This window comes from Euprymna scolopes, chromosome 22 (assembly GCF_053919585.1).
Source record: "Euprymna scolopes isolate OS-2025 chromosome 22, ASM5391958v1, whole genome shotgun sequence".
Taxonomy (NCBI): Eukaryota; Metazoa; Mollusca; class Cephalopoda; order Sepiida; family Sepiolidae; genus Euprymna; species Euprymna scolopes.
Window position 1 is genome coordinate 12150702 of NC_136503.1, and position 11648 is coordinate 12162349.

Genomic DNA, 11648 nt, shown 5'->3' on the forward strand with positions numbered 1-11648 from the left:
AATTGTGAATAAAACGAAAAAAAGAAGAAAATTCAGTTATGCGTTTGAATTAATTGTCAGAAAAAAATGTTAACTTTTTTTTTCAAAATTGTCAAGAAATTTGAGAAAGACAATTTGGTGTTTATGCATTTATGTTACCGAGCTATTTTTAAGTAGTATTTTTAAGCTAGATTAAAGTTTTACGATACTTTTTACAATTAAATTGATAGGTGAAAGTACAGAATAATTACAAAACACCCTCCCCATATTAAGAACGGCTTTCTAAATAATAACGTTAGTGTTTTAGCACGGTAACATGAGTGCACAAGTACCGGCAAGTTTTTTAAAAAAACTAAACCGGTTATAAAAATGAAAACAAATATTGCTTGCATTATGAAGGAGAAATATATAAGATTGCAAAAAATTTCCCTTTGTAGGGGTTCCTCGGGACATCACTATGACTGTGCGAGTTCCACGATGATAAAATGGTTTGGAAACACTGGTCTAGACGCTCCCAATCTCGTCACTTTCAGGCGTTTTATGTTTACGGTTTCAATTAATGACGTCATTCTTTTGTTACTCCATCATTTATGACGTCAGAAAGGATCTCCTCCTAGATGATGTCAACCTGCTGTTGTACCACCTTATAAAATTATTCCCCCTCCCCCTCCTCCTTCCAACGGTGTCTTCGAACTCTGTTTAAAGCGGACGGTGTTATTCCTTTTGTGACGTCAGCCAGTGTGCACGCAGACAAACAGATTTCAAAGAAAATACGCTGTTTATTTATTATTATTGTTTTTTTAATTTTTATTTTTTTATCGGAAGAACCAACATGCCGATGTTAAAAATATATGACTGCAAGTGTAATATGGCTGCGTGGCCTGGAAATGCCGCACCGCACGCGCACGGCTTGCATTCATTCGACCGATCTACGTTTCCCGTCCAACCCCCTCCTCCCAAGGATCGTTCATTTTTAGAAGCAGGTTTGTAAGAAGCAAGTACTGTAGTGAGGCCCGCCAGCGTTGTCGGGCCTGCTGCCGCTGCTGCTGCTGCTCTTGTTGCTACATAATTGAGAGAGAGAGAGAGAGAGAGAGAGAGAGAGAGAGAGAGAGAGAGAGAGAGAGAGATAAAATCCAGTATCTACTTGAAGGTCGCGTCTTGGATCTATTTGAATCCCGGTTTTTCTAAAAGGAAGAACTGACTTAAACGGTTTCTTTCTGTCTCTCTGTCTGTCTTTGTCTTTTTTTTTTGTTTTTGTTTTTTACTATTTTTGTTTTTTCTTTTACTTTTTCTGGCAAAGTTTACACGGAAAAAAACCTACCAATCTGCCGTTTTTTTTTAATTAAAAAAAATCTTTCACGCATTGGATAACGTCTGTATCTGGGATCTTTAATTTATTTATCAATAAAAAAAAAAAAAATTAACAAAACAAAAAACATACACAAAGAGAAAAGAAATTGGAGAATATAGTCGGCAAAAAATAAACGCACACACATATTCGCATATGAAAAGAAAAAACGTATCGGAAACTACGGAAAGCTGAAGATGTTTTATCATTTTTAACCCCTCTCTAAAAATATAACATATCTTTACATTATAAGGTCTACTTTTGCAGTTACGTGTTTTTTTTTTACCCACCCCCTCCCTCCCCACCGGAAAAAAAGTCGGCAAAGAGTTCTTTTGTCAAACAGTCCTGTGACGACTTGTTGCCATTCCATTTACCTCGAAAAGCAACAACTGTTCTTCCCGGGAAATCAATGGTAAACGGCTATGGCCAAAACGCAAAGTGATCTGCAACGGTAACTACAAGAAACGGAGGGTACTGGACATCTGGGCAGACTTTTTTGGCTCTCGGATTCCAAGGAACCCAACCTGTTGTTGCCGGTAAGCAATCGTAAGTGAAGACTTGCGTTAGAACTCAAAAATAAAAATAAAAATATTTCAAATTAATCTATTTGCTTATTATGTAGTAACAACAACAAAAAAATTTTACGGCAATTCTTATTTTTTGGGGGAAATTAGTTTACTTACCTCTAATATACATACACGCGTAATTTCGCAGTTTATTTAATCAATGACCATTTATATATATTAAAAAAAATAATTAAAAAAACATAAAAAGAAATCATGTTTTAAGTTTATTTTATAAAAAGATTATTTTTTTTATTTTCCAAAAATGCAGCGAAGTGTTTTTCGATATTCAAATCAGAAAAAGAAAATTAAAAAATAAGAAAAAAAGAGAAAATTATTTTCGTTTATATTAATATTATTTCAAATTACCGGCCCGCGTTCGTTTTGAACGTGTTTTTATCTAAAGAAACATATCTGTTATCTTTCCCCATCATGGGATGTCGAGAATCGAAAACAGAATGCAGTATTATTCAGCTGGATCGGCGCTGTAGTAACGCGACCGTGGCTGGCCGATTACAAGGAGATACGGACACGCCGCCGCTTACCGAGGTCGATCCCCGGTTACCTTTTAACGTGCGCGATGTTTACAGACTGAAACAATCCTGGAAGGCAATTCGACGAAATATGGAAGAAACCGGCGTGGAAATGTTTATCAAGTAAGTAAACGCAATCATTTATTTATTTATTTTTACTGTTTTTTTTTTTTATCCCCAAACAAGGTACAGTGTCACTAAGGGGCTTGCGGCCAAATTTGCAGGGATATTATGCAGATACTTGGGCCACAAGATGTCTGTTCACATTACACTTGAATTTCTGCATGTCTGTACAGTCAGGGACACAGGGGCCTGGTAGGGAATTAGAAGTTCGAGGGAAGAAGCTATTTGAGTAGAAGGCTTTTCGGCATCTAGGGATCTCCACAGTGTAGAGGTGGAATTTTATTGCTTGTCGGGTATGTCGGGGGTATTTACGTCGAGGGTTACTAGTGCTTTGAGTTCGTCGGAGCACTTACCATTTAAGCACTTGTAAAACAGGCCCGGGGATGTCACATTTCGGTGATGGGACAGAGGTTGTAGTTTGGCCGACAGTGCGGGACCTAGTAAGTTTTCGGAAAAAAGTTTAGTATAGTTAACAACGAATAAAATACTGAAATATACTGGTATTAAACGACAGAACATTTTATATTCTGCATAATTTCAAACTTTTTTGGAAAAAAATGTAAGTTTTGTTATTTGAAAAATTGTTTCGTTATTTCGTTAAATGGCGATTAATCTATTCTTTTTTTAGGTTGTCGCTTATTTCAGGCTTAAAGTTAAAAAAGACTCGGACTTAGGGTCATTGGTACCATAAAACTATTAAAAAATATGTACTTGTGCATATTTTGAACCGGAAAAAGGTTGATATGCCGTAAAACGAAACCACCAAACAAACCTAAAAAGGTAGGATAGAAAAGTGAAAGTTTTGCAAATTATTTATGATTTGCGACAATTACTTGAAGCAATGTCTGGTGGGTTCGAACCGGAGACGTACAGAAGGAGACGATGGGGCGGGGAATCCACACATTCAACTTGTTATGTCGGAAGGAGATCCAATCAATTCAAACTCTATCATTCTCTAAATATTTCTTAATACTAGGACATAGCGTGAGTCTTGGTGTGTGTGTGTGGGGGGGATAAAATCAAGACGTTCGCCGTAGACACCATCAAGGGATTATTAGGCCTCTACATGCCACTAGTCTGCTCGGCTTTGCCCGGAACATGACGTCAACTGCTGAAAAAAATATGTACACCTGAAGTAAGCGACCACTTCAAAAAGAAAAAAGTCGACAGCCATTTTCATATTGGAACCGGTTAAATGAAAATAACTAAACAAAGTTTCAAATAAGAAAACTTAGAAATAGTTATTTAAAAGTTTTAAACTGTGCAAAATATTAAATTTTCTATTGTTTGGCAAGAGATATGTTTTCTATTTCTTTTCCTTATTCCCATTTTTTCTTATTTCTTATTTTTCTTTTTTGTTCCCGTTCACCCCTAACAAGGTATATCGCTACTTGGATGTAAGGGGCTACTATTTGGGACGATGCCTAGGAAGGATTAACACGATGTTGGTTTACGTTACATTTAAACTTTTGCATATCAGTACAGACAGAGAAGCAGGCAGCAGGCAGCAGGCAGCAGGCAGCAGGAAGGGAATTCCAAAGTATAGCTGTTCGAGGAAGAAACTATTTGAGTAAAAAAGCTTTCTGCCTTTTAGGGACCACAACAGTGAAGAGGTGGGATTTTGTTGCTAAGCGGAGTAGAACGCTTTTCGGCATCTAGAGATGTCTACAGTGTAGGTGGGGAGGCTTTTGCTGCTTGTTTGATTTGTTGGGGATATTTACGTCGAGGGGGCACAAGTGCAACGAGTTCATCAGAGTACATTCCATAAAAATACTTGTAAAGCAGGCACAGGGATGCAACATTGCAGCGATGGGACAGGGGTTGGAGTTTAGTTGACAAAGTGGGGCTTATTAGATTGAAAACTTTTTTTTGGACCCTATCCAAGAGGGAGAGGCTAATTGTAGATGCACCAGCCCAGATGTACGTATACTTGACTTTCGGCCACCTTTCTTTTATTTTCATTTATGTTGATCCGTCATTTTTAGCACTGTCCGCCGTCCCATCATTCTATACTAATTTTGCGATGATTGTATTCTATTTTTTAGGTTTTATTTTATTAACTTGTTTCCAAGGAAGACAACGTTAGAACTAAAACGCAGCATTTTGCTTTAACGGCGTGAATAACCTGCGTGGTCCCCTCGATACACTCTCACGATCCTTAATCCCAGATGCCCATTAGAAACTGACTTTGTCCCTATTAAGAAAGACAAGTAAATCTTAAGGAAAATTATTTGAGTTTCTTTTAGGAGATGAAAATACGTTTTGGAGGTTTATTCCACAGTTTTATGTTTGGATATGAAAACATTTGATTATATACCGGAAGTCCATTATATAATTGTATAAAATTTTTCCTAAAATTACTGGTTTCGACATTAAATAATCCGAAAAGGGTTGATATGCTGATCACCAGAAAAAAAAAATGATAAAAACGAAAATAAAAAAGAAACAACAACCTACCGTAACAATTTCTGTGTCATTATTGTAAGAAATTTTTCAGTGAAAAAAAAAATAAATAAACAAGTTGTATTTTAACAATCAATATTAAACAAAATTAATAAGATAACCAATTTTTTGTGTTTTTCATATTTTTTTAAAACAAAAGTTAAAATAAAACAACACTTTTTTGTGTTTTTCATGTATTATTTCTTCTTTTTAGATTTTTTAAATTCATTTTTGAAACTAATGTAAAGTAAATATTTTTTCTTATTTCTTTTTATCTTTTCATGAGCAATTTTTTTCATGAGCAATTTTTTTTCATGTAGGGGCAGGCTGAGCAACTGTTTTTTTTTACTTTTAATTACATTTTTTTTTTTAATGAAAATAAATTTAGACAGCCGAGGTATTCACTCCGGACTAAATAGACTTTTCTACGGTCACATCAAACGATGTCAAAGGAAGTGGGTGGGGTGGGTGAGAAGAGGCAACGGATGTGGAAAGAACTTCGACAACCGGGTAGCTTTCCGATATATGGTTTAAGATAGAGACAAGAGGATCATTACCAAATTTCTGTCTCCACATAAACTCGAAAAGATAACTATCGTGAAGCTCCCGGCTTATCCCGCATTACGTCAATTTCATCCTGGCACACCTCCAGCCACATCCATCCTTAACGGATCGTCTTTTGGCGATGATGCATCTCTCGCCACAAGACGACGCGCAATTTTTCTTTGCAGCAATTAATCGTTTTGCTTAGCAATATGAAACGACATCCTCAGGCGTTTGCAACTGTTGATCCAAGATGGAGGTATTCATTTTGTATAAAATTGTTTTTCTTCCAATATTTTCCCTAAAGATTGTCAGCTCCTTTGCCGCGCATTTATTAGCTGATCGGCGTCTTACGTCAGATTACATTCAAACTCGAACGCATGACGTCATGTTCGGAGCAAAGCCGAGGGAACGGTTAGTTACGTCTGGTTCAAATTCTGCACAAGTACCAAATAATCCTAAAAGGGTTGATATGCCGTAAAACGAAACAAGCAAACAAACTCAAAAGGGAGCATTGAAAAGTGAAAGTTTTTCAAATTAGTTGCGATTTGCAACAATTATTTGAAGCGGTGTCTGTTGGGTTCGAACTAGAGGCGTGCAGAAGGAGACGACGGGACGCGGACGAGACATTTAAATTGCAAGGTCTGAAGAAAATCCAATCAATTCAAACTATCATTCTCTTAATATTTCTTAGTATTAGGACATAGCAGGTGTCTAAGGGAAATCAAATCAAGACGTTCGCCGTAGACATCACCAGGAGATCACTAGCTTCTAGGGTGTAGAGGCTCTACACCTTACTGATTCACAAGTTTTGAAATTTTTTGGTGCTTCTGCATTTACCGACCTGTAATTTTCTACGAAGTTATCTCGGTCTCCATCGACAGCTGAGGGAAATAACCAGAAAAAGATCGGCCGAGCGTTCCTCAATTTTTAATGAACATGCTATCTATTTTTATCTAATACGAATCTATGAAGGCTACTTTTTAAAAAATAAATTGGAAGAAAAAAATAGTTTAATTGCGCATTTTAGGGTTTGTTGGGTTATATACACGTTTGTAATTTTAATTATTTTATTTCCATGTTTTTCCTTTATTTTATTTCCATGTTTTCCTTGTTTCTCGGAGCGTTTAAACGTTTCGCGATCGGCCGCTTCCGTTTATTCCCGTCAGCGGCGGAATACATTCAAGAAACTTCGTGGAAACCGCGGGACAGTAAATGCAGAAGCACCAATTTTTTCCCAGTCGTGTTTACAATTCGTGTTCGGAAGGATGGTGTCCGTGTAACTTGCATTTCAATTTGTTTATAGATTTTAAACATTCTCAAATTGTCCATTGATCTGTCGATAAAAGCAGAAAAATCTGGTTTCTCACCAAAACGATTAACACACCTTCAAATTGACCCCTCACCCCACAAAAAGGGTATTTCTCCAGAATACGGAAAATGCTATCTTGTAGAATTTCAAGATAAATTCAAGTTTTACGTTAGCTTTTGTTTATCAAATTGTTAGCTGAAAGAAGAGAATAGTAAAAGAAAAGCCCTCCGCCCCAAGCCGCCCTATGCCGCCCCATACTAAGAATGAGTTTGTGAATAATATTATTATTTTAGTACTGTCCGTGTTCTGCATAAGTATATAAAAAAGGGAGGGGGCAATTACTTTTAAATATCAACAATTGTCAGTATTAAAATTTTATTCCAAATCCCACGAGTTCATTTTTCTTCTTAGAATGACTAATAGTCATCATCATCATCATATGAATCGAAAGATTCTATTGTTTGCATTGGTTTCCCCGATATTTTTTCTAGTCGGAATTCTCTCTAGAAAGACATCAGCCACTTACGGAAGGGATCGCAAGAAAGTTACCAACATTCTAATTGAAAGTGCTTTTTGTGCAGTAAACAGGATTCGAACTTGGAACACCCAAGTTATCATTACACATCGTTAACCACTTGACCATGGTCACTTTCCATGATCACTGATAATTAGGCCTATGACAAGACAATATTCTTTTCATTATTTTGACTCTCGAGTATATATCAGTTAATATCTTATATGTTTTCATGTAGATTGATGTGGTTCTCGATTGATTAACTTTGTCTAACTGTGTCAGATATATATTCGAGAGTCAAAACAACGATAAGAATATTCTCCTGTCATAACCTTACTAATAATTGATGCTATTCAACTTTTTTGATTGGCGGAATTTCGTTTCAGTTCTTTATTATTTCCAGTTTTGTATTGTCTCCTGTTAGCCACGTTAAATCAGTGCTGTATCCGATACTTTAAATGCTTTTCATAGCCAATGTTATTTTTTAAATTTTTATAGTTGATCTGACTTTTTATTCCTATTTATTTCTTGGGGTCATGGTCGCATTTAACAGGAACACGTGAGAGACAAAGCAGATGGTATTAAAATAATTTAAATTTTAAGAGAATTATTTTTCTAAACATTCCTTCTTTCCAATATTTTTTGTTCAAAACATTCCCTACTGCCTCATAACCTAACCTAACTGGCAGCCACTCGGACTTAGGGTAATAGTAAAATTATTTTGTCAACTGCCCAAGTACACTAGACTATCCCGATAATGGAGAATCGTTTTGTATTAGCTTTATATACAAAACTGATCCCCTAATTTAAGTTCTTAAATAATTGTTATTCTTCTTTCCATCAAGTTTTTTAGTGTTTACATCTATCTATAAAAAATAGAATCTAATGTTTATACACGGGACTGTTTCAACGTTAATCTACAAGTGTGCAAAATGTATTATTCTCTTACGATTGTATTTTTTAAGGTAAAAAAAAAAAAAAATAACAGGAAAAACAGAGAAAAAAGTTTAAAATACCCCCCCCCCACCATTAATTACAAATTTGACTTTTCCCTCACAAATAACTAAAAGTAAACTTATTAGTTTTTCCCACAAACTCAACAAAAGCTATGATTAACGGTGGTTTACGTTATTAAAGTAGAGAACCCCGGGATACGGCGACCGTAGGATACGGTTTTTTTTTCAGGTTACGATGTGGAATATGATGTTTTCCGGTCTCAGGTTACGGTATTTCCCCCGCCTTACGGTGTTATTTATAATGTTATTTTATTATATACATGTGTATTTTATATACTGTACTGTATTTTGTTACTAACTTTTCATCCCGTATTCCGGGGTTCTACTGTAATAGTAATCGCACAAGGAGACAACTCTTGATTTACTTTTTTTTCTACTTGGGAGTCGCCACTTATAGAGACCCGAAGGCCACTTGAGGATAAGGGTTAATAGATGTAAGGTGATAGTGTAGTAATCGTTAATGGTATAAATTAGGTAGAATTTGATTATTCATGTGGACGGCTCAACAAGAACTTGTTTACATTAGATTTGAAGGCTACCGTGTTGTATGCAACCGGAAAGCAGGCCATCGGAAGAGTGTTCAACAGGCGGGCAGTTCTGGGAAAGAAGCTTTGTTCATGGAGTCTGCGTTAAGACTTAGGCAGAGTTAGAGAGTAGTAGAAAACGTCTATAGTGGTTGTAGTTAGTCGAGTATTTTTGTGAAAGTTTGGCAATGGGAAACAATAGATTGAAGTTCAGTCGAGCAATTGCCACAAAATAATGATAGAGCAGAGTAGATTTCATGAGCAAAGCTTCTTTCTTAGAACTGCACGCCAGTGGAACTCTCTGCTGCTTGCCTGTTTCCCACCTGACTACAACTTGGACGTCTTCAAGTCCAACATAAACAAACTCCTGACAAACCGCCGCCTTAAGTAAGACACTATCAACACCCCCAATACTAATGATCACTACAATACTATCTTACTGATTACTGTACACGCAATAACCCTTATCCCTGAGTGGCCTTCGGGCCTTTATAAGTGGTGACCCCCATGTAAAAAAAAAAAAGACAGACTTGCAACACGAAAGAGAAAAGAGCATCACCTACTAGATTTTGAAGCTGGTTTTGAACTCTACAAGGTTGGATAGGGTGATCCGAACAGTTCATGTCCAGATGTTGCAACAGTACTTCATTTTCGGGAGTACTTGACTTTTATACAGAGGGAGGATTGCATCGACAGTGAGATACCTATTGGAGCGATAGAGTGATGTAGTCATTTTTCCAGTGATATTGGCAACAGATTTGATGTAAGTGTTCCATTTTAGGTCAAGAGTGAAGGCCAGTCCCAGAAGCTTGTAAAGATATAGAGGTTTTTCAAAATGAGAGCCATTCATTTCAGTTGGGGCGTGATGGGAGTCAGATAATGATGAAAGGGGAAAAAACCTGGTTTTCGATTAACCAGACACTTTTTCCCCATTGTACCAAATTTTCAATATCAAAAGCGAGAGAGAATCAAAATGTTTTACACGCTTTTGTTTAGACCGAGTTATTGGATTGTACCGTTTTTAATATTAAATTGCTGTACAAAAACTAGCAATAGGTTGAAACTATGAGACCTCCCTCACTTCGTACAGTCCATCATACGATGCCTGCACGCGAAAACTTTCCCAGCCTTCAAACTGGGAAACATTAATTTTTTTTAACATATAAGGAATATTTTAAACATAATATCCCTTAGTGCAAATGTGGTATTTTGGTGACTGTTATGATTCTAGTTAAAAGTAAGATAGACAGCGGATGACCCATATTTTCCGCACGTTTTGAATTTGTCAAAACGTATATTTTATATTTTTTCACAAGTAAATTATAAATTCCAAATAGTATCTGTGCTATTCTCGAAGAGGGGGAAGCCATCCTCCTTGACTGACACAATTCTTATTTGCGTCCATCAAGCTTGACCTTATTTGTAGAAGTTGGGTACTCTCCAAATTAAAACCCGAGCTTGTTTCTTGTAGGGAGGCAAGTACGTTTTGAAGAAATGTTTTGAGTTTTAGTGGGTAGGGACTACGTTTTAGTGATATATTTCAGTTTTACCTTTTAGAAGTTTCTCTTTAGGGTTATACGAGTTTATTCCAGGTGTATTCGGGTCTGTTACAAACGAATATCACATTTAAGATTCTTGCTGACAAGAACTATTTACAAGATTAACACTTTCACTATCTCGATATTTAATCTAATAGATTCTCTGGTCGCCATTTTTTTTTCAATTTTGACCACCAGAAAAGGTGCTTTTTAGAGTTATCCAAAACTATTAGAGTCAACAACGGGGTAGTGAAATATTGTAAATAGTTATTGTTCGCGAGAATTTTAAATATGATATTCGTTTGCAACAGGCCCGAATGCATCTGAAACAATCTCGAATAACCCTAAGAAGCAACTTCAAAAATATGACTTTCGGTGGTTTTTGGTAATTTTGTAATGATGTGTGTGTGTGTGTGTGTGTGTGTGTGTGTGTGTGTGTGTGTGTATCAAGTTGGAAACAAAAATGTTATATGTGAAAAATTTGGTAAAACAATTGTGCATTGCAGTAAAAACTAAAACGCAACTGTTACTGGGCATGCTCAGTAACCACTTTCGTACCGCTACAAACGAAAGTTGAAAAATGGCGACCAGAGAAAAGTATTAGAGTAAACATCGATATAGTGAAATTGTTAATATCGTAAACAGTTCTTGTCAGTGAGAATTTTAAATGTGATATTCGTTCGTAACTCACCCGAATACACATGAAACAAACACGGATAATCGTAAAAAGCAACTTCTAAAAAGTAAGACTTCCGGTGGTCAATCAGCGCACTTTTACCGGGGATTACGTTTTAGTGATGCATTTCACAGTTTTCAAGTTCGGATGCTTTTTGCAAAAAAGGAACCATTTTTTTAAAAATCATAAACTACCTGGTCACCCGGCATTGTCCGGCCGTACAATACGCTTACACGTGATATTTTAATTTATGCAGATTCTATTATTATAGAATTAACCCTCTATTGATTATTTTATATTACAAGGAATAATTTTCCCGTTGGACTAATTTGCAAAATAAATACATAAATAAAATAAACAAAAATAAAAATAAAATAAAATGAAGTAAATAAAAATAATAACGATAATGTTGTTCATCAAATCCCGTCTGTGTTTGTTTACAATATTATATCAGCTGATATTTGTGCTTAATGATCTTAAACATAGTCTTTCTTCTGTTAGATAAAACGAATCATTTTACAGGGAAATATTTTACGT

At 36.0% G+C, this 11648-nt stretch overlaps 1 protein-coding gene across 1 annotated transcript in view; it reads left to right on the top strand.

Moving 5' to 3' along the window:
- The first annotated feature begins 609 nt into the window (after positions 1 to 609).
- LOC145243898 (neuroglobin-like) overlaps positions 610 to 11648 on the top strand; it is a 315766-nt gene continuing 304727 nt past the window's right edge. The window contains exon 1 of the mRNA XM_080107004.1: positions 610 to 2546. Coding sequence (XP_079963130.1) covers positions 2323 to 2546 — 224 coding nt within the window. The 5' untranslated portion in view covers positions 610 to 2322. The remainder of the gene's footprint in view (positions 2547 to 11648) is intronic.